The sequence below is a fragment of the Mixophyes fleayi genome, chromosome 12, assembly GCF_038048845.1.
Source record: "Mixophyes fleayi isolate aMixFle1 chromosome 12, aMixFle1.hap1, whole genome shotgun sequence".
NCBI lineage: Eukaryota > Metazoa > Chordata > Amphibia > Anura > Limnodynastidae > Mixophyes > Mixophyes fleayi.
Genome location: NC_134413.1, coordinates 77,241,182 through 77,265,818, shown reverse-complemented (window position 1 = coordinate 77,265,818; position 24,637 = coordinate 77,241,182). Strand labels below are relative to the sequence as shown.

Below are 24,637 nucleotides of genomic sequence, written 5' to 3'. Positions count from 1 at the left end.
AGTATTTTGTTCTGGGCATTGCTGCCTATATAACAGGTGGGCAGCGCTGGACATAGTGATATCCTGCGTTGGCCCTACTGGGCATTAGGAGTGAGGATCTGTCTCAGCTGGAACAAGGATAATATTTCCCAGGTAAGTAACATTCTGTGATATTGTACATGGAACTCCACCCAAAACTGAATATACAGTTTAATCAGTCTTTACATAAATGGTGGCGGAACTCTGGAACCAAGTTCCAGAGGGGTTTAAATAGTGAAATGTTAAAAGCATACTGGGATATGGATCAATTTCTATCGGAGATCCGCTAGAGCACAGGCTAGTAGTTGGGGAGATTGGGAATCTTTATCATTATATTAATATGACTGCTGCATTGTAAATTGCGTAGGAGGAACGCAGTGATGTCCTGATAGATGACGCCTAAGCAGAGATCACGCCGTTCCTTATGAGGCCCCTCTTTGAGGCAGTTTCTGCTATAGAAGCCCCTGATTTCTGGATGTGCAACGTATGGGTGAGTTGTCTCCCTTGCCTGTATCTGTGTCCTGCTCCTGCCAATGGTATAATTGAGGACTGACAGTATATTAGGACAACGATCTCATGTAGACATATATAGACAGGGGAACAGAAGGAGGGAGGGTAAGTGACGAATGTCCAGTCTGCCAAAACCTTCCGTATAGGATGTCACTCCCAACTTCTTGACCTCCTCCTATCCAGCCCACTCATCCTCTTTTATGGCCTGGGTGTCGGATTTTCCCTTTGCTTTTCAGTCTCTGCACATTGGGAACTTGTCCACCACTCTTCCCCAGACTCTCGCACCCATCTCAACCAGCTCAGGGAGCTGTCCCGAAACCCCCAGCAGTAAGAGTGGAGCCTCTGCACCAAGAATCCCAAGGAACTACCCGTCCGTCCAACGCCATTCCTCTACCTGCAGGGGCGGAGAAGGGGTTTTTATTTTTAATCCTCCCACCGTCCCCCCCCCCCTTGACTTTATATTGGGAACCGGGAATTTGTGACCCGTTGACTTGGAAAGTGCGAGAGGATGAAGGGGCCGTGGCTGGTTCTAGCAGCTCTGTTCCTCGCCCTGGCCAACCTGGGGGCCTGGGCAGACGACGGGCTCGACTTCCCAGAGTATGACGGAGAGGACAGGGTCATCCACATCAGCTTGAAAAACTACAAGGCCGCCCTGAAGAAGTATGAAGTGTTGGCCTTGCTGTACCATGAACCTATTGAGGATGACAAAGCTTCGCAAAGACAGTTTGAGATGGAGGAACTTATTCTGGAGGTACAAAGAGGCACGAGGAGATTCTGTTTTTTTAAAACACATTGCCCACAACTTTCCTGTAGATATGGTTGCACAGACACAGAAAGGACTAAAAGCCTCGATGAGTAGGTACATTGAAATTTATGATATCTTTTAGTGGACCAGAACAAAAACCTAAATTCTCAGAATTCTTGTGTGTTGTTCCACTGAAAGGCATCACAACTTGCTAGTACCCACTTCAGTTTCCAGGACTTAAATGAGCCCTGCACCTTCAGATAACTTTAATTTATTGTACTGTACATACTCTCAGATGGATTCATCCATCTGGCCCCATTCTGTGTTTTTCAGCCAGGCATTTCTATAATCACGTAGAGTTGCTTATTTCAGCCGCACTTGGTCCTGCTCTGCGTTAAATATAACGGTCATCAGAGAGCAGCATCGAGGTGTATCCAAGTGGCATGAAAATAAACAGCCCATGCCTGATAATATATAGACCTGGCTGAAAAACGCAAAGGGTAGGATGTTGTTTTAAGCCCGTTTAGTCAAAGTCGCAAGAGGGTTTGTACAAATCAATAGATCAAAGTGGGGCGAGGGTGCGAAATCAATGTAAAGCTGATCAGTAGCTGACCCATAACACACTTGAAGTGCAGACAGCCATTCCCAGGAGATATAAATAGATATAAATCAGATTACACTGCATGAAATGTATACACAAGTTATTTTAAGGGGTATAATGGAAGCAGAAAATGCATAGAATATTCAGTATGACACTGTTAATGTTTGGTATACTAAAAAGCTAATTATAGCAAAATGTATTTTAATACCTGTATCCGTCTGTCAGACTGTATAATTAGTAGAGCAAGGCTGAGCACATATAAGAAGCCAGTGACTGGGATTTCCCATAAGTACACCATATGTTATATCTGTTCTGTCTGTCTTTCTATATATTTGCCTTTGTAATTCTCTCCCACTGAGACTCATTCCATGCTATATGTGCCATGTTTCTATATAAAGTAGCCTTTTATACAGTAGTAAAAGGGTAGATATATATATTTTAATTTTTTTTAAAAAATAGCAAACTGCAATTTTGTTTTACAAAGTACAATTCATACCAACCAATCCGTAGTTAGCTTTGATGGATAGACAATGGAAGCAAGCGTCCGATTGGTTGCTATGGGTTACTCTACAACTGCACCTCTAGGGGAATATTTACTAAACTGGGGGTTTGAAAAAGTGGAGATGTTGCTATAGCAACCAATCAGATTCTAGGGGCTAGATTTACTAAGCTGCGGGTTTGAAAAAGTGGGGATGTTGCCTATAGCAACCAATCAGATTCTAGCTGTCATTTTGTAGAAAGTACTAAATAAATTAAATCTAGAATCTGATTGGTTGCTATGGGCAACATCCCCACTTTTTCAAACCCGCAGCTTAGTAAATCTAGCCCTAGCTGTCATTTTGTAGAATGTACTAAATAAATGATTACTAGAATCTGATTGGTTGCTATGGGCAACATCTCCACTATTTCAAACCCGCAGTTTAGAAAATATATCTCCCAGTGAGGCGTATCCCATGATAATTTGTGGAATGTAATATTCCAACATACTGGAAGGAAGTTTCATGGTGTCCCAAGTTTTTCTCACCAATCGCAGCCCTCGTATCTGGGGAATGTGAAAGTTCTGCTGAGCCGGTGAAGCTGATTGGCTAGCATTACAGGAATGATTTATAGGACACATAGCAAACATTACCGAGGCTGATGACAGTAGATATTACTATCTTGGCCCTACCAACTCTACAGGGTGTCTGCTCTATGCATCAACTCCTGCAACACCCCATATACTCCTTTTAGCAGGGCATAGTGCATTGTGGGCAAATCCAGAACAGGATGCATATAAACTGTTGAGACGACATACTTCATAGTTGCCTATTAATATCTGGAAGACACCCCAATTAGGGTGAGACCTGGACACTGGAGAGAACAGACAATTCTCTTCCAAAGGCAGCTTACCCTGGTGGGTGGGGGCGTGCCATTGTGATGCAAATCGCATAATAAAGCCCCGCCCACCTCGGTGGACACATGGTCGTCACAAGACGTCATCGTAGACGTTGCCCCATCCACCAGAATGACATCATCAAGTCATGCCCACCTCTTTTTTCCCTACCTGCCCTCTCCGAGTGGAACGCTATGGACCTCCGCTCTGGGACAAGTGCGGCAAATTGCGTCATCAGGCCCCCCACCTGTCCACTGTGCAACAATGTGATTCACGTCCTTGCGCAATGGAGGGCACAGGATTTGGGAGGCTGGCCTACCCTGCCAAACATTCCGGGAGTCTCCTGGACATTTTGGTAGAGAGTGATTGACTGATATTTGTGTGATTGATGATATGCAGAAGGCCCTATACAGGTGAAATCTTAAGTAAGCCTCAAGGCTAATCCGGTTCCTTAGTCCCATTTTGATTTGGTGTATGTGGGCTAGTTGATAGCTCATTGACAGCAAATCGAAAGCAGGAGGGGCAGTAAAGCTGGAATTGGCTGGATTTCGGTTGACTTGGCTGGCAATCTGGTTGGTCAATGACCACATGAACATGAGGTCATAGGTCTTTGTGATCTGCTCCAATCATTGTGCAACCAAATTGCATAATCAAGCATATGGCAAAATTACCCACAAATTTGGTAAATCCGGGCTGAGAAACTTTATAGTACGTTGTGAGTGTAGACTTTGAGGAGGTGACTTACGGCTAGATGGTAATGGAGACAGTCTGTGCCTCTAAAACACCAAAATACAGCAAGATTTGTCCCGTCCCCCACTTAGGTTGGTTAGATGTGTGTCTTGTGGTTTAGTCCTCGGTAGGCATTCAAAAGCCTGGTATTGTGTCCATGACCACCCATCAAAATAAATGCAGACATGAAAACAAGAGGGGGGTCCTGTTCATGAGAGAGCTTACAATCTAGTGAGAGAGGGGGAACAGTTAAAGCCAAATTCCACCAGAGAAACATTCGAAATTCTGGAGCCAATTGTGAAATTAGTCAATTATTTCAATGAAATTTTCGCTCGTCTATAATTTTAGGACTGACAATTTTGTGCTATAATATGTAAACTGAGTTTCACTTTGCATTGGTCAATTATACAGGGCTAATAGCACAGTAACATGTCACAAGGACTTGCGGGTATGCAGTTATTTGTCCTGATTGCCAAATTGGTCCAATCTGGTTGCCCTCTGTGTGGTCTACATTAATAGATCCCAAGAGAGTCTGTTTCCTGCCAACCAATGCCTTTGCACATATGTCAATGTAATCATTACATTAGAGGACAGGATTCTCCATTGTAAATGGCTAATTCACATCAAACCATTCACTGAAGGTCTACGACAGATAGTCTTGGGCCAACCCATTGACCAAATTGGCAGATAAAATATGGTCCAGATAACTAAGAGAATGTAACTAATCTTTAGTTTGATTAAACTCAGTCTTTATAAAGACAAATAAATCGTGCATCTCACCTAAACTCCCGAACATCCCGAACATGACTTATTACTGCAAGGAATTACACCAGCGTTTCCCAAATCCAGTCCTCAGGGATCCCTAACAGTGCATGTTTCCCTATCTTCTTGCTGGAGCACAGGTGTATTCATTACTGACTGACACATTTTAATAGATCCACAGGTGGTATAATTATTTTAATTGTCCCTTTAAAAACCTGCACTATTAGGGATCCCTGAGGTCCGGATTTGGGAAACACTGATTTAAACAATGTAGTATTAAAATACCTCCTAATTACATTGGCAGATAATTAAGATAGATTTAAATGGCGGATCACACAGTGTAAAACACAATTCACCAATGAGAGAGGTTAGCTCACATCATCTAAATTTGTTTTGAGGTACTAGATGGCTTTACCATACGTGCAACTTTAAATCTGGGCATGTAGAGACTTCCGCAGCAAATATACAGCCTTCGTCATCATCAATTCTAAAAAGTCACCCACCTTGTGTGACTATACGGAAATTAAGCTTGGTAAGGAATCTATGTCAAAAATAAGACGCCTCTTTGATAGTGTTCACTTGTGTCTGCACGCCCGTACTGTACTGCACTTCCACGTGAGCGCCCTTGCCCGAGCGCAATGGGGAGTGCAAGTGTCCGAGCGCAATGGGGAGTGCAAGTGCCCGAGCGCAATGGGAGTGCAAGTGTCCGAGCGCAATGGGGAGTGCAAGTGTCCGAGCGCAATGGGAGTGCAAGTGTCCGAGCGCAATGGGGAGTGCAAGTGTCCGAGCGCAATGGGGAGTGCAAGTGTCCGAGCGCAATGGGGGGTGCAAGTGTCCGAGCGCAATGGGGGGTGCAAGTGTCCGAGCGCAATGGGGAGTGCAAGTGTCCGAGCGCAATGGGGAGTGCAAGTGTCCGAGCGCAATGGGGGGTGCAAGTGTCCGAGCGCAATGGGGGGTGCAAGTGTCCGAGCGCAATGGGGAGTGCAAGTGTCCGAGCGCAATGGGGAGTGCAAGTGTCCGAGCGCAATGGGGGGTGCAAGTGTCCGAGCGCAATGGGGGGTGCAAGTGTCCGAGCGCAATGGGGGGTGCAAGTGTCCGAGCGCAATGGGGGGTGCAAGTGTCCGAGCGCAATGGGGGGTGCAAATGCAAATACACTTCCGTGCAACTCTCAATCAGCCCCCGAGTCTCTAACTTGTCAGACCAATTAAAATGAAAACACCACAGGGGTAATGTTTTGCATTCTATGCTAAGGGGTAAAAATAGAGGGAAATATAAGACCATGAAACCACATTCCGGGCTCTGTAGAAAGGCTGACGCTTGCAGCTTCTCAGGTTACAGTACAGTATGTGCTGCTTACATAGTTTTCTGGTGGATTAAATAATACTTTATCCATGGACAGTATTATTGGGAAAAAGGTGCAATTAATAGTTAATAATATCTTATTTAGTGGTATTTTAGATTTTGGGTAAGCATTGAAAGTGCATTCAAATAAAGGTCCAGACAACCTTACAAATAGATGTTTCTAAAATTATTTCCGTAGTGCAGCCCCCTGTGATGTATTAAGAATTGACGTCGCCATATCAGACATTGGCCGTACCTTTATAAGGTATGTTGTGTAGGACTGGACGCAGCGTCTTCGCTGACTCCAGTAAAATGTTTCTCACCTCTCTGTATCGGAGTGCCAGCCAATGGGGGGGGGGAGGTCAGTCCCCTGTGGCCAAGAAAGGCTGGCCGGTGGCAGATGAGTCTGGAATGGGAGATGTGTTGAGTGGAGCTGGCTGGCATACCTCACCCTCTGCTCTCCTTAAGTTACACTCTTTAGTGCGTATTCAGGGAAAAAGGGCTCTCGCACGGCCGCTCCAGATGGTCTCCTCTCTGGAATAAGCAGCTAAAGGCTTAGAAGGAGTCAATAGCCCTTCTCATACTGAACCTGGAGTCCCTTCCAAGGCGGTCAAAAATAGACTTTATAAAGTGCGCTTGTAACACAGCCTTGTCTCCCAACGGACGCTTTTAGAGCACACATAACCCTCAGGATACAAGTCCTCCTTTTTGCAAGTGACAGGAGGGCAATATGATGCTTTGCTTGTGCTAAGTACAAGCTGGCCTCTCCCAGTGTGCCCTGCCGGGGCAGGCTGGATCAGTAATACATGAATAGTCTATCAGTGGTGGCTCTCCAGCAGTTTTGGAACTACAAGTACCAGCCTCTGGCTGACAGAGGCCTGCTGGGACATGCAGTTCAACAGAAGGAGACAGACAAGTCTCCTACCTGGTATCTCACCTACTGCCAATCTAGTCCACCGTCAGTAAGCCCTGGCACTAAAATTATGAGTACAACACTAATATATAAATATGACTGCTGGAGCGATACATAGAGGAGTTTATTGAAACAATCTACTGTAATTATCTTTAAAACACCCGTGCATGCTTTAAACAGAAGGTATGCATATGCCCCTGCTTATAAAAATTGGGGTATGTCGTCCTCCGTTAAGGGATTGCAAGGGGAGATTTGCACATTGCTCCTTAAATGTCCGTCTTGGTTAACCATGCAGAAGCACTGGTTAATAGCACATATATGGTTGCAATTTATGGGCTTGCACTGATGAGATCTAATAAAATTAATATAGCTGTGTGCTAGTTGGATATATACTGTAGCTTGACATGGATATTTAGTTGACCACCAGATACATAATAGAGTCTCATTTTAAGGTGCAATTTTGCAGTCGCAGCGTTAAACTATTGCTCAGTATTTGTGTCTTACGTGCAAAGCAGCCTGTGTGTTCTCTGCAGGGCCGTAACTAGGGCTGTGTGCGACAGGGGTGACCGCCCAGGGCGCAACGCTTAAGGGGGGCGCAATTTAGGAATATTTTAGGTACATTTGGTTAAAATTGAGGGCTAAGGGGGCGGCATTTGTCTTTCTCGCCCCGGGCGCGAGAATTCTAAGTTACGGCTCTGGTTCTCTGCCTGCATAAAATGTAGCTCCACCTTTTGCGCCGCAATAGGTTTTGTCTATGTGCAAATACGCAGCCGTAAGGAGCAATTTCACCTGGTACAAAAGGCTTAGTTCCTGATTTTCCCACTTATTTCTCTATTGTTGTGAACTAATTAACTATTAGAAAAAAAAAAAAAGTTTAAAAATAGATAAAAAAACAAAAAAAAACAAAAATGTAAACAAATAGTATTTAAGAACCTTAAAAAAATAGCTTTCTGCGATAGTGATAACTGAACAGGTATTATGAAGGTACAAGGTAAATAGTGCATCCCAGTTATACTGAGTCACATGGGCTGTATACATGAAGCAAGTGCAGCAAATAGCAGCTGGAATACACTGCTTGTCTGTATATTGAGGTATATTATGCACTGAGGACAGTGTGGTTTTTAGTTGTGGGTTACACTGCCGGAGTAACCTGCAGGGTTTTCACATTGTATTATGCTCTATACAAGGTATCTTTTTTAAAATAACCATTAATAATAATAATATTAAATAATATTTAAATATTAAAATAAGCGATTCCCCAACGGACCAGCAAAGATTTGTATTATGTGGAGCATATGACTTGTTGTACCTCTTTAGCAATATAAATTATCCTCATCAACTATTTATATAGCGCCACCAATTCCGCAGCGCTGTACAGAGAACTCACTCACATCAGTCCCTGTCCCATTGGAGCTTACAGTCTAAATTCCCTAACATACACACAGACAGACACTAGGGTCAATTTAATAGCAGCCAATTAGCCTACTAGTATGTTTGTGGAGTGTGGGGGGAAACCGGAGCACCCGGAGGAAACCCACGCAAACACGGGGAGAACATACAAACTCCTCATTATGGTATGCCTAGGTCGCCACGGTGTAGAGGGCAACAAAAGCACTCAATGAGTGATATGTCTTTATTGCCACCATGGCGGCCCCCACACTGAGCATGGGGCGCTAACATGGAGGGGCAACAGACGTAAGCTTCCTACCTGTTGCTCCTCCATGTTTCTTATGGGCTAGGGATGTGGCGCTAGGCTATGATGTCATAGCTGAGCGACACACTCCCAACAAGATGCCGCCCGCCCCCCGCTCCGAACTAAGGAAGATGCTGGGGGACAATGAAGCGTCTGGAGTGGCACAAGAGGGGAAGGGGGCTCTAGGGCATTGGCCCCGGTCTGAAGAGCTCTATAACCAAGCACTTCAACACTGAAGACATCTAGAGGGACCTTTATGATAGATTTTAGTGACTATTACTGGCCACTCAAAATGGGAGGAAAAATGTAAGCCTTATGGTAAAAATATATTACTTACAGATACACTGAAACGCGTTTTAACCAACAGGAAGGGGTGCGGCTTCAGGAGATGCGGTTTGGCGAATCTGGCCGAATCGATGCGCGCTTTGGGCGGATCGTGGGAGGAGCTATATTTTATCCCAATTTTGCATTTTAAAATGTAGAGAGTAATGCGAAACGCACAGTGCAGGTGGTGAGCCAGAGCCATATATAATCTGTGACAATTACATTAATGCTTCATTTTTCCATAAGAGGGATTCCTACATCTCATGGATCATAAAGTCCACCTGTTTACCTACACATAGAGGAGTAGAGGAGATGGGATTATGTGGAATGAACCAAAATTCCACCCATCAGTTGACGAGGAACCAATGACATCCACAGCGAGCTCTAACAGGGCAGGTTTTCCGGGTGACAAGTCAACTAATTATATCACCTGTGGATCTGTCCGTCAAACCTTAATGAATACACCTGGAGAGATATGGAAAACCTGCGCTGTTAGGCTCTCCGAGGACTGGATTTTGGGAAACCCTGCTATAGATAATATGGATATTTGAAGTCACCTATGAATTTTGTGATTAACATATGTGACAAAATTCCTCGGCCACTTCTAATGATCTACAGTGGGGTTTACAACCGGCGTCACGAGACAGAGAGAGAGGTGTCGTTGTAAGCAAATCAGAATATTGTCTTGTAAAAATTTATTTATTTGCATCAATATATAAGTGTTCGTGTATAAAAAAGGAGACAACTGACAGAAAAAAAGAAAGGGTTTTAGTTCTGCGGAAATCCAGAAAATTAGTCGCTTCTTCCTGCATTTCCGGAGCTTCTCGGCCAAAACACTAATTAAAGCCGGAGCCATCAAGATATAAATCTCCGAATTGTGAAAGGCGATGTATAGGAATCTTTTCTCTCGATATATATCATGATCGTGTATCTCTTTCACTGCTAAAAAAGCTTCGGATTTATTGGAGATATAAATTAGAAGGTGAGATAGCAAAAGTCAAGTGTTTGTACCCAGAGCTAGTATGACAGACACACACTGAACCTGCTGCATTAGCACAAACATTCTGCCCCTAAATATAGCCACATTGTCTGCATGGCCGGAATACCATAAAGACCGTTGTGTACAGGGAGTAGGACCTGCAGTTACTGGCTGTCTATTGACACCTGATCGCTATAGAACAGGCAGTTATATTATGTCACTGCAGTGATGACACAAAGTGAGTTTTTATTTGCAAAAACTGCTGATCGTTGCTCTCCAGGTGTTATGAAACTACAAGTCCCAGCATGCACTGCCAGCTCTCAGCTGCTATCTAGGGGCAAAGCATACTGGGGCTTGTAGTTTCCCAACACCTAGAGAGCCACAGTTTATTTGTCATGTTACCAAGCAAGGAAAATTATCCATGAGACGCCAAAATAACTTAAAAATTATCTGCAGTGCCAATTACGTTAATCGTGCAATCAAATTTGAACTCTGTACGTAGACAAAGTTACTATCGTTACTACACGTTTCTCAGTGAATCGCGTCATCGAGTCCCCGTCCATTTCTCATGGAGGGAAGGCAGCTGAGGGGAGGGTGGTCTACTCTCTCAGGAGTGTTCCCCAAAATTCAGTAATCTCACGGACATTCCAGGAGAGAAGACAAATATGGGGGAGATTCACTGGACAAATTTTACTCAACGCATTTTGATGAGTAGAGAGGAGTGAATTTTTCAAAAGTGTTTTGTGAAATATTCAACTTGACCTCTTTGGGGTACGAGGGAAAATGATGGGGGTGTTCAGCCCTAACATCAGCGGATTTTATTTAAATCATTATTGCAGATTTAAATTTTCACAATGATTACAAGTGAAGTTAGCAGGGGGAAATGTAAAACAGAGTAAAAAAAAACAAAAGTAACTTTATTTTAAATTGCTTTATTTCTCAAATAGAAAACTATAAGTGCTTATATATTATTTGTTATTATGTTTCAGTCTGTGGACAGAATGACAGATTAATCCTCTCATTTGATCGCACTAACAGCGATAACGTATGCAGGGTACACAAAACAAAACCATCCCAAAAATAAAACAACCAAATCACTTTATTTATTTTTTTCCAATGAAACAAGATACAAATGGTCCATTCATGTCTATTAGAAAATTGTATTAAATATCTGCAATAGTAATAATACACACTAGCGAATGCCTAAGCTTTATCACTGGTAACGATCTTTCTACAAGAATAATACACGCGGTATATTGAAGATTAAAACGTCTCTGTACAAATATCGCACCGAGCTTAAGAAGCCTGTGTCCTTCTAGCTGTTGCGGAACCCTGCAAGCCTCTGCTGGGACTTGTAGTCACATATCTCAAGCTTGAGTGGCTACCTGAACAACTGATAGCGCAGAAATGGTCGCCTTCCCCTCCGTGTGTCGCTAAATTGCTGGAGCTATATTAAGATATCATGAATATATTCTGTATATTGCTATGAATTTATGCCATGTCCTGTGTCACATCCCTAAAACACTCTCCTTTTTCTCTCTCTCTCTCTCTCCTGTCTCTCTTTTTTTTGTCTTTTTCCCTAGTTAGCTGCCCAAGTCCTAGAGGATAAAGGCGTGGGATTTGGATTGGTAGACTCCGAACATGACGCCGCTGTAGCCAAGAAACTAGGTGAGCTGGTGATGGGGACAGGGACAGAAACTAGGTGAGCTGGTGATGGGGTCAGGGATGGGGGACTGAAGAGTCGTGTTGTTGTAACTTACTAGTGTAGCTATATTACGGGACAGGCTATACATTAGAGTAGCTTGTCCCTCTTTTCTTCATCGTTTTCCTGTCAGCTAAGCGCAGTGGAGGCAGCCATCTTGTGGCGAGAATTATGATTAGCGACACCATAGATGCAAAACGCGACAAGATGGCCGCCCCACCGTGATTCCGATGGCTGCAATTTGAAAGGGAAATGTCGGACTCAAACACAATAACGTTCGATATTCGAATAAAAATAAATGAAAATACTATTAAATCTAGCCATCTGAGCGAAGTTTTTACCCAGGGATTTCGCTCTTAACTGAATCTGACCATTAATTGGAAAGAACCAACAAATGGCACAGCTAACGTTTGCTATTCTTCATGGGCCTTATTCATCAAGGAACGCAAAACAACGTAATGTGTGGGGGGTATTTTTACACGCACGTACATCGGGTATACACGCGTCCGTATTCAACGAGAAGCTGCGGATCTGAAGATACGTCTGTTGATGAACACGGGTCTAGGTACAATACAGACAATACACTGCAGGATACGTCCAATATATATGGAATATAAAGTCACAAAAGAACAAACAGAAAATAAAAAATCAACTAATGTCACCTGTTAATAATATAGTCATTAATGAAAAAAACATAACATTACATTCACACCCCCCCTAAACAAATACATTTATCAGGATGTTATTAAATGCATTTTTTACAGTTACTTCTGATTGCAAACACATGTTCTAGCTGCATACACATGTTCTAGCATGTACACACAGCCGTCATCACTAGTAATCAGCACTTACACCTGACCTGTAGGGGACACAAGTGATACGACTGAAAATCACGTACATGAGAGACACCCAAAGCTTGAATCGGACGCTGCTGTGTGCGCTCCAGCCTGGTACGCCCTTACTGTACGTTGACTACGTGCATACGTCCCCTCCCCGTTCCACCCATGAAATCGAAAGCTGCAGTAAGGGTCCTCTTTACACAAAATACGGCACGCAACAGCATTTACGTTCCTTGATGATTCAGGTCCTATATTAGATTAAGGTGTGGCTATATATGGACACGCCCTAATGACATCACCAATCACAGTTAGCGCACTCTTTCAGGAAACAGCCCTGTGTTTATCAATCTCTGTGAGATATAATGATACAAATGAAAATGTGGCTTCTCTCTCCTCCGAGTTAAGGGAGAAAATGAGGAGTGGTCTAAAATATGAATGCAGATCTTTGTGTATAGGTTGTTGGGGTGCTTCCTTAATGCTTCAGCGGAAGTCGCGCTGAACAGGTGATTTGCAGTATTTATCCACCATAACTGGGATGCAAGCATACGCTGTATGTAATATTGGGGTACAATGCAGAATACTGTTTATGATTTAATACCATGCAATATGAAGGTAATAAAAAATAACCATACTGTACTAACCTGCACCACACCGTCAAATTTTGCTTTTGTCTGAAGTGGAGATCTGGTGAAAAGAATTAAATTAATGTATAGAAGAACAAAATAATAAATTAATACCGGTATATAGCAGAACTAAAGGTGTGTGGTATTGGATCCCTGTAAACTAATTCAATCACAGTTTTATCTGCACATATAAAAGGGCCTATTCTGGTCTCCTGTATACACTTTTGGCTTTCATAACATGGCACATGCATTAATTACCTCTTGTTCCATTTGAGAGTTGTTTACACGCTAAAGTCTGTGGATTCTACTACTGCATTACATAAAAATAAACACTAGGGGGAGTCAAGCTTCATACAGTTCCCAGACATTAGAGTAAAGTGTTTGCACAAAATTTAGAGACTCTTGCAAGGTATGGAATAATTTACTATATGTCTGGTGACAGAGTTGAAGAGCAGTTAGCACCAAACCTTAAGGGATTTCAAAAAGGAATTAACAAATTATATTGCCACACTGGGGCTCCAACATTCAGTCAGTCAAAACAAACCCAATCTTATAATAATAATAATAATAATAATAATAATAATAGTAATAGAAGTTATAGCAATGTGACTCTTACATTAAGTAACTTAGTGGCACTGTTATTAGTACAGTGGTGCAAACAGACTATTTTCGGCACAATTTCACCCTGCATCCAGGACACGGGTACAAGTTATCCAAACAGGGCAAAGGGAAAAGTCTGCCCAATCTAGCACAACTATAAGTGCATTTTGTTTATGACAGGGGTGGACCTAAACTATTTTGTAGAACGGACAATTTAGCATAGCCCCGCCCTTCCTTTATTCTTATTGGTGGGCCCGTCCCCTTCCTTCACTTTGATTGGATCTGGCAGCTAAGAAACAGGCAGGGATGTTACCCAGCTGATCCGAATTTAAACATATATGTAGTTTGGGGCTAGGGGGGAGGGTTGATTGCACAGCAGTGGGCGTGGTCTGATGACTCAAATAGCGTCAAAAAAGCCCCACCCACTCGATAAAAACGCTCTTAAAATGTAATGACGTTAAATAGCCAGCCAGAGCGATAGCCAGCCATAAGACAGGCGCCCTTTGCTTTCCATATCTCATACAATTGTACACCATCAATGTGGGCAATTCATTCTGCTGTGCGGTGCGGTTGGGAACGGTTACGGACAAATTCTGCGAATATTTCCCGGTACGGTTTCGAACATTTTGCTGAAGACTCAGCCCGCCCTTTAGTGGGCAAGACTGGAATATCTGCAATGGTCCATCTTAGGCATTTCCCACTTAAGCTTAAACGTTTATATTTTCAAGCAGTATAAGTCACCGTCACTTACAGTACAACAATACGAAGCACAAAGGTATTTTATGATAATGGCGATAGACATTGACTCTATTGTGAGTTGGCTCAGCCCCCCTTCTATTGTGTGGGGACAATTTTAGATGGCTATGCCAAAGTGGAGAAGAATACGCAGCGAGTGTGACTAATATCAAGGCAACAGGACTTGTCCTTTGTACGGCTGCTATGACTATCATCCCTGAGATACACAAAAAGACAGTCATACCTGGATACAGAGTCACGTTTGTGTGTTCCACTCCCACCTAATGAGTGAGACACTTGTAACCCATTAATAATATAATACGGGCACTTTGTACAGAGAGGGGTCTGGTACTAGTAGATGTCAGAGATATCTCCTGCATTAGTCAAAGTACCGCATTAAACCGCAGTCCCACTTATACTAGGTGACGCATCTACAGTAAAGACTCCAGGTCAGCACGGTGGCTTAGTGGTTAGCACTTCTCTCTCACAGCAGTCCCAACATGACTTGTATATTAAATTGCCCAAGAAAAGTCATGTTTGCAACGACAGATGATACTTAACGGTGGCAATAGCCTGATAATTCTTAATACGCCCCAAATCTTCCGGCTCTAGGAGCAGGAAAACAGTATAAAAACTCTGGCTTCAGCAGGTAACTCCCAAATCCTTGCTAGAACCTCCAAATTTGCCATTTTCCCTTAAAATGGCCGCCTCAGTGGCGTACCCAAAATGGCCACCACTATTATGCGCATACTTCCTCGTTTATAAGTACTGCTGTTGTTTTTTTTTATATATTCATAAACAATCTCAGAGAAGGAACAGCCTATCGAAATTTAAGATTAAAGGTCTAATTACATTTAAAAGTAAGGCGGCTGGTTGCCATAGAGACCCCTATTTTACTAAAATAAAATATAAAAATTAGGGTGGGGGCCCCTGGCAGGGAGGATTGGAGGAGAACAAGATGTTTTGTCGGAATGATGAAGGACTCGAGACCAGGCTGCATTAACCTCGCCGATCAAACGTTTCTTCATTAAAAGGTTACATTGGCATAATTCAGAGCCAGAGCGGTCTGACACGGACATCAGAAGTCTGTAAATTGGAAATGGCTGTGTATTTCTACAGCGGGCGTGATTAGCCGGGGAGAGTGGAGTAGCCGCGGGGATGTGATATGGATGTCAAGAGCTGAACCTCAAGTGGTCACTGACGAGATGGAGTAATGACTCGGTTAGCTGTCCTTATGCCAGAGGTGACGCTGCCTGATTAGCGCTGGTCAAAAGTATTCATTTAATACTAAAACACAACTATAAAAGAGTTACGTAACTTTGAGTTTGCTGAAACCTGCCAAAATTACAGTATCTATGGTGACAAGCAGAGATCGAGGGCTGCTGTTCCGCTTACGTTGTCATATCTAAGTGAAACGGCGGCATTTGGAATCATTACCCCTCCGTGAGGCTCCTCAATGAAAGCTGCTATTTCCCTGTTGCGACGCCACACAAAACGCATCGCAGGGCAACGCAGCAGGGTGACCGACGTCTGTTGTAGGGTATCACAAGCTACGGCACCTCAGCGCCGTCTTTATCGCCTAGTTTTAACTGGGCGCCGTCTGTAGATTCTAAAATAAAGCAAAAAGACGGCTCAGAGCATAACAAATATTATTTCAGAAGACGAAATCCATATAACAGTCGAAATTAACTTTTTAAGACGGGATTAGAAAGAGCAGAGTTCCTAATTTAACAAGGCCGCCAATTGAAATGCCGTGTCCTTGATAGTATGGCATTGTCAGATGTGCGTTAGTCATAACGTGGGAATGTTTACTCGTTCTGACTAATGAAAATCTTCAACAATTAGCATCTGTTTCTTAGTATACATGTTTCTGCACATGTGAGAGAGCTCCTGGTGTGCGCTCTGCGTGCAGAATCTCACAGAACACTACACAGTAATTAGCAATGTGTGGTCTGGATGGTAAGGACTCTGATGGAACGGTGGCCCGTGGCCTCTGTGATGTCATTGCTTCCTGGTGAATTAATATTCGGCATTATAGGCACAGGCAGTGTCTACAAGTCACGGTTTCCTTGTAGATTTGCTGCATTCGTGGCCATTTGGTTCAACTCCCCAAAGGGCTGCTTCAATGTGCTACACAATTTAATGGAAACTGGGCGTGATCCATATTGATAAGGTCGACAACATAATATAGACAGAGTTCAAAATTCAACAATACATTAACAGTATTATGAAATGTAGACAGTGTTGGTAGGTTGAGAGTTCGAATGTAGACAGTATTATTAGGTCAACAATAATATCCCTAATCCTAACCATAACTCTAACCATATCTCTAACTCTAACCCTAATCCTACCCCTATCCATAACTCTAACCCTAATCCTATCCCTAACTCTGTCCCAAACTCTAACCCTAATGCTATCCCTATCTCTAACACTAATCCTAACCCTAATCCTACCCCTATCTCTAACCCTAATTCTATCCTAACCCTATGCCAAACTCTCACCCTAATCCTATCCCTAACCATAACCCTAATCCTACCCCTATCCATAACTCTAACCCTAATCCTATCCCTAACTCTATCCCAAACTCTAACCCTAATGCTATCCCTATCTCTAACCCTAATCCTAACCCTATCCATAACTCTAACCCTAATCCTACCCCTATCCATAACTCTAACCCTAATCCTACCCCTATCCATAACTCTAACCCTAATCCTACCCCTATCCATAACTCTAACCCTAATCCTATCCCTAACTCTATCCCAAACTCTAACCCTAATGCTATCCCTATCTCTAACCCTAATCCTACCCCTATCCATAACTCTAACCCTAATCCTATCCCTAACTCTATCCCAAACTCTAACCCTAATGCTATCCCTATCTCTAACCCTAATCCTACCCCTATCCATAACTCTAACCCTAATCCTATCCCTAACTCTATCCCAAACTCTAACCCTAATGCTATCCCTATCTCTAACCCTAATCCTACCCCTATCTCTAACCCTAATTCTATCCTAACCCTATGCCAAACTCTCACCCTAATCCTATCCCTAACCATAACTCTAACCCTACCCTATCCCTTTCTTATCCCTAACCCTATCCCAAACTCTAACCCTAATCCTATCCCTATCTCTATCCTTAACCCTAACCTTAGCCCTAACCCTATCCCTAAACCTATCATTAACTCTAACCCTACCCTATCCCTAACACTAACCTTATACCTAACCCTATCATTAAGCCTAACCCAAACTCTATTCCTAAACCTAACTCAATCCCTATCCCTAACCCTAACCATATAATACTGGCTACATTTCAATTGTCGACCAAACAATACTGTCAACATTCAAATTATGGACCTAACAATACTGTATACATTCAAATTGTTACCTAATAACAATGTCAACATTTGACTTGTTGACCTTATATTATGGTCAACATTCGAACTACTGACTGAATAATACTGTCTAGTTTTCAATTGTCGATCTAATAATACTGTAAACATTCGAATGGACGACCTTATGTTGTCGACTTTCTGAATGTCGACCAAATGAATGTCTAGCCGTCGACAGCATACCTTTAAATTAGGGTTGCCACCTTTTGGTAAAAGACAAATAGGACGCCAGCAATGAGCACTGAGGCTAGAGTGAATAAAAATATTAGCACCTCTACTTCAGATTATACGTCGGCTCAAACATTGGTGAAGCTCCAGTTATCCCAAATTGATTTACTCAGGGTATCCCAGATAGGGATTAAACCTTCACATATGGCTTCAGCTAAGTGATAAGAATCTAAATGTTGGTAGGTACAATGATGAGCTGCAGAGAGACAAATTTGAAGTGTGCTGACAGATCTAGAGTTGAGAGGGGGTTGCCGTAGAAATAAAGGCGCCCAGTATCTATGAGGCTACATACAAAACTAGGCCATATTTTGTATTCCAAACTCAACATAGTTTATCCAGAAGCAAATTTGCACCTTTTAGCGGGACTTATTACCCCGACTAAATTAGGCCCCCATGTGAGATTCCATCTGCCCTCTATTCACCTGTCAAAAATAGTACAGCCGGGATGCGGAATTATCTAACCCACCCAGGTGATCACCTGGGATTACTGCTGCTCCTTTCATAGTTAGGGATCACCATGTCTCCTAAATCTCTTTCCCCTCATTTCTTCTAATATGTGCATTTGTAAGCAATCGTTTCAGGGTGTCATGACTTTAAAGTGTGTTCAGTTTTCAACAGTGGCCTGGTTAACCAATAGGCTGACTCGGATGCAGCCTAGGGCGTAAGGCTTTTGGTTGGGAGAGCAAAATTGTGACAGGGAAAGGTATACACTGAAATTGACGTTTAAATATAAGAGAATATTTGTTCTCCAAAGTAAAAGAAAACACAAAAGAAAAATGCAGTAAGGTTTTAATCTTGACGTATTCCTACGGTAATGTCCGAAGACAATGGGTCGGGAGCTTGAGGATAAGAGCGTAGGAAAGACAAGGAGCGCTCGCTCATGCCTCCATTCTGCTACATAGTTCTGATTTTAATAAACCAGGCAGGTGGAAATCCCTATTTAAAATACGTGCATATCGCAGACAGAGGTTGCATGTGTATCTGGGTTGTAAACAAACGTGAAGACCATTAGGAACGTACGATGAATGAACCATAGTCGTATACTATAGAACTACGTGTAACGTGTTCAATCCTGCCGCTCTGTTCGCTGGAGATGGATACAGCTCAGAATGGACCCATTGTAGACTTGTGTGCCCGTAATTTGCATGTAGATATCCTGCTTCTTCGCTCAACAAAGGACGGCCTGAAGTTCAGGAATTGGGGGATGGGGGGGGGGGGATCGCGGAGCATTGTCATGGAAACTACTTCTATAGTGATGTACAACCTGGCTCCACCAACACATACACAATATATACTGTATCCTAATTGTGCAATGAGGATGAATTCCCATCAATAACGGGAGACAAACAGAAAAGGTTCCCCGACCTGCTGCGTTCTCCTTGGCAACCCTGCAAGGAGAGTGACAACATCTCTGCTAATCTTCTGTTCCTCATGTCACAGAACAGGGCCGTGAACTTTCTGATGAAGGGTGGAAAGCAGATATTTTATTTCTGTAGGATTGCCATGATGCCGGCTCAAGCTAGAACCTTTCCCTTTAAATTGTGCCCCTGGTTAAGGGCTGGGTTACATTGTCTCTTTAAAACATGAAAAAAAAACTTATTAACAAGTTATTACTAGAGATGTTCCGGCTCGGTTGTCTGAAAACTGAACCCACCCGAACTTAGGGGATCTGAGTAGGCTCGCGAACCGGCTCGGTACTTTCGCGCATCCCCGGATCTGAATTGAGGCAAAACGTCATTGTTGCGTTGTCGGATCTCGCAGGTTTTGGATTCCATAAGTACCTCCCTCTCCAGCAGATCCAGCGCCATTGCGCACACAGAAACAGGAGGGGTAGCAGTGTTCTAGTCACTCTCCAGTCTTCAGTGACATTGCTCAGTGCCATTGATCATACAGAAACAGGGGTAGCAGTGCTCTTGTCACTCTCCAGTCTTCAGTGACATTGCTCAGTGACATTGATCATACAGAAACAGGGGTAGCAGTGTTCTTGCCACTCTCCAGTCTCCAGTGACATTGCTCAGTGCCATTGCTCATACAGAAACAGGAGGGTTAGCAGTGTTCTTGTCACTTGACAAAAATTGACTGGAAATGACTGGAAATTAATGTTATTGAGGTTAATAATAATAATGTAGGAACAAAAAAAGAGCCAAATTATCATCATCATCATCAGTTATTTATATAGCACCACTAATTTCGCAGCGCTGTACAGAGAACTCATTCACATCAGTCCCTGTTCCATTGGGGCTTACAGTCTAAATTACCTAACATACACACACACAGACTAAGGTCAAGTTTGATAGCAGCCAATTAACCTAACAGTATGTTTTTGGAGTGTGGGAGGAAACCGGAGCACCCGGAGGAAACCCACGCAAGCATAGGGAGAACATACAAACGCCACACAGATAAGGCCATGGTCGGGAATCGAACTCATAACCCCAGTGCTGTGAGGCAGAGGTGCTAACCACTGAGCCACTGTTTATGCCCAAATTATGTGATTTTGTTGGCAAAACCAATATTCTGCCCATCGCTCAGCAAAGTACCTCGGGCGTCCGTGACGTCACTAGTTGCTGCTGAACGACCAGGCTGCACTGTCATAAATACAGATTCAGGGCTGGATTTATCAAACCTTACGAAGGAACAATGGAGATGTTGCCCGTAGCAACCAATCAGATTCTAGCTTGCATTGGGAGATACGCAACTTTGGCCCAACAAATATGAGAGAATAAATAGAGTTACAGCAGACCAAAAATCCCAAACCGAATATTATCTACCTGCCTCAGTGAGTAAGTGGCTGTAATTACGTCTTCTTGAGAGAGCTGGATGAGAAGCGTTCTAGGAAACAGGATTGCTTCCCCGCCATCGGGATTTCCGAGAATTTCAGGAGCATAGCAATTGAGGGGCCTCTATTATTACACAAAGCAGAGGCATAATCCGCCTGTATGAAAGAGAAATGATGGTACAGTAACAGGTGACCTCAATAAGAGCCGCTGTTTACATGCAGAAAGGTCTGGAGCATCATTAAGAGAACAAAGAAAGTGAATAGGTAAAAAGCTCTTTCTGAGTTCATGTACCGTGGAGTGGTATCTATCTTTTCATGACATTTTAGCACTCCAAACATGGGATATCTTATTGGCCACGTCATTCGCCTAACGCACGTCTCTCCCCTAATGTTCAGGATATTTAGATAGATGGTAAAAGATACATCTGGGATCCTCTCACCTTTCAGAATGGAAAGCAACGCGGAGAGGGCTTTAAATAGGGATCCTTGGACAAGGACCATTCCCACGGACGCTTGAGGCAGCTGATGGAGAATGCTGAATGGAGAGCTCATGCTATGTCCTGCATCCTCCTTGTCTTGTGTCCAATGTCCCATTGTCATTCTAGGGATCAATAATCCCTACTTAATGTCCCGTCTGAGATTCCTTCCACTCTGTTCAATGTTAACTGAACTAAAAAAAGAAGCTCAGGAGAAAGGTTTTGCGGGGTTCATTGTTTAAAGTGTAGGGCAGATATATGGGCACAGTTGGTTAAATTTGTTGGTTATAGTCAGTAAATGATGGGCTCTGTGTGGCATAATATGCTGGGCACCGCTGGTACATGTTGCCCTCTGTTGATATAATGTGCTGGCCACTGCTGTCATATGCTGGACATTGTATATATAAGGTGTCTGACACTGCTGGCACATGCTGGGCACTGTTAGTATAATGTGCTGGGCACTGCTGTCATATGCTGGACATTGTATATATAAGGTGTCTGACACTGCTGGCACATGCTGGGCACTGTTAGTATAATGTGCTGGGCACTGCGGTCATATGCTGGACATTGTTGATATATGGTGTCTGACACTGCTGGCATATGTTGGGCACTGTTAATATAATGAGCTGGGCACTGTTGGTATATGCTGGACATTGTTGATATATGGTGTCTGACACTGCTGGCACACGTTGGGCACTGTTAATATAATGAGATGGGCACTGCTGGTATATGCTGGACATTGTTGATATATGGTGTCTGACACTGCTGGCACATGTTGGGCACTGTTAATATAATGAGCTGGGCACTGTTGGTATATGCTGGACATTGTTGATATATGGTGTCTGACACTGCTGGCACACGTTGGGCACTGTTAATATAATGAGATGGGCACTGCTGGTATATGCTGGACATTGTTGCTATATGGTGTCTGACACTGCTGGCACATGCTGGGCACTGTTAGTATAATGTGCTGGGCACTGCTGTCATATGCTGGACATTGTTGATATATGGTGTCTGACACTGCTGGCACATGTTGGGCACTGTTAATATAATGAGATGGGCACTGCTGGTATATGCTGGACATTGTTGATATATGGTGTCTGACACTGCTGGCACATGTTGGGCACTGTTAATATAATGAGATGGGCACTGCTGGTATATGCTGGACATTGTTGATATATGGTGTCTGACACTACTGGCACATGTTGGGCACTGTTAATATAATGAGCTGGGCACTGCTGGTATATGCTGGACATTGTTGATATATGGTGTCTGACACTGCTGGCACCTGTTGGGCACTGTTAATATAATGAGCTGGGCACTGTTGGTATATGCTGGACATTGTTGATATAATGTGCTTGACACTGTGGGCACTGCTGGCATCATGTAGGTACATGCTGGGTACTGCTTTGATAGCGTATTTATGAAACGATTCCACATCCCCCGATTAGCTGTGGACAGAAATAGCCGCCGCGTACAGTGACGCAGGATAGTCCCAAGCGTCTGAGCTCCAGACCGCACATGGTTCAGCTGTGACACTCAGCGCTCCATCAACTCAGCCTGAATTACTGCTCCTTATTGACATAATTAAAAGGCAGTGAAATTAACACTACATTAACTTCCTGGCTGGAACTAGCGGGCGTACAGCTCTCCTCGGTCATAATTACAAGTGCGCGGCGTACACATGGGAGCAATTGTCATGAGTCGGCCTGACTCACTTGATCTGTTGCTATCTGGCACTAACACAGATGCAATTATAAATACTGACTTTATATTACAGAGACAGAGAGATAGAGAGAAAGAGAAAGAATTGGGGGCTGCACGCACTTGGCCGTGCAATGGAGGCTCAATCGGTTGTGGGTAGCTTAGCGCTTCATAGGCGATAGAGTTATCCTTAATCCAAATAATACTGTGTAGTACAGTAAGAACACAAAGGCAGAACCTTATTAAATAAGGTTCAATATGAGAAAATACTCACAAAGCTTAATGTATGAAAAAACAGGGTAACAAAATAGAGAAATAAGCTATTATTAAGAATGTAACTATAATAATCTAACATATACTAAACTTCATAGGAAAATAGGGAAGCTATGGAAGGGAAAAGTGATGCATGTTCTGCAAAGTCACTGTCCCTCTCAGGGGCAAACGCAGGATTTGCAGAGGGGGGTTTCCACACCACGCCACCAGTGGGCGTGACCAGCATGCATGGGGACGTGGCTACAATTTTAGACAGTGCTTGGCTGGTCTCCAACTCTTCCTATCCCCATAATATACATGGGCAATGCTGCGTGCACTACTGTTAGGTGCACTCAGCTCTCCCTTCTCAAGCAGAGCTGTGTGAAGCGGGGGCAGGGTCCAGCCACCTCAATTATACAGTGCCCTAGGCTTGGAAGGGGTTTTCCAGGCACTAGGAACCCCCCCCCTGGTTTGCCTATGCCTCTACCGTATAAACAGTTTCAAGGTACCATATGTCTACTGAAACCAAGCACTGTTCACATCTGTTGAAGCACTATACCAAGCATCCACCACACCTTTTGTGAAGCCTCGCTTGTTGCTTGTTGTTAAACATGATTATCCGCACAGCGTTCCCTCGTATGCCCAGAATGGGAGATTTTTTTATTGAGGCAGAGAGTCATTGTAGCTTTATGCACGCACCTGGTATGACAGCTACAATAATTATTTCCCGATATGGCTTGTAATTAGAGAGGAGATGTGAATGGCACTCTGATAAACACTGCATGGGATATACGTAGCTTCTGGTACCATCACATTGCTTACAGCTGGGTAAATTGTTTTGCAACTAGTCGGCTGGTTAGCCTAGATCAGGCCTGTCCAACCTGCGGCCCTCCAGGTGTTGTGAAACTACAAGCCCCAGCATGCTTTGCAGGTAGACAACCAGTTGATAGCTGGAAGGGCATGCTGGGACTTGTAGTTTCACAACATCTGGAGGGCCGCAGGTTGGACAGGCCTGATCTAATATGTACTCGGATGGGGTTAAAAGGCATTATATTTATGGTAATGGCCAGTGTCTGATCGCTGCCACCTAGAGGATTTAAGTTATTTTGGCATCCATAAAGGTTCTGTAGACATAGTTTGCTTTCTCAAAAACATTGGTTCGGACCACAAAATGGCCACCACCACAATGCATCAGTTTCCCAGTGAGTTAGTAGTCTGCTTTTTCCTATGCTTTGTTTCAGAACACAAAATGGCCACCGCCCCATTGCATCAATTTCCCAGTGAGTTAGTAGCCTGCTTTCTCTTACATATTGGTTCGGAGCACAAA

General features: G+C 43.4%; 1 protein-coding gene across 1 annotated transcript in view; it reads left to right on the top strand.

The window, feature by feature from the left end:
• Positions 1 to 724: 724 nt before the first annotated feature.
• Positions 725 to 24,637, top strand: part of CASQ1 (calsequestrin 1) — a 57,766-nt gene continuing 33,853 nt past the window's right edge. Inside the window, exons 1-2 of the mRNA XM_075192551.1 lie at positions 725 to 1,279; positions 11,571 to 11,655. Coding sequence (XP_075048652.1) covers positions 1,037 to 1,279; positions 11,571 to 11,655 — 328 coding nt within the window. The 5' untranslated portion in view covers positions 725 to 1,036. The remainder of the gene's footprint in view (positions 1,280 to 11,570; positions 11,656 to 24,637) is intronic.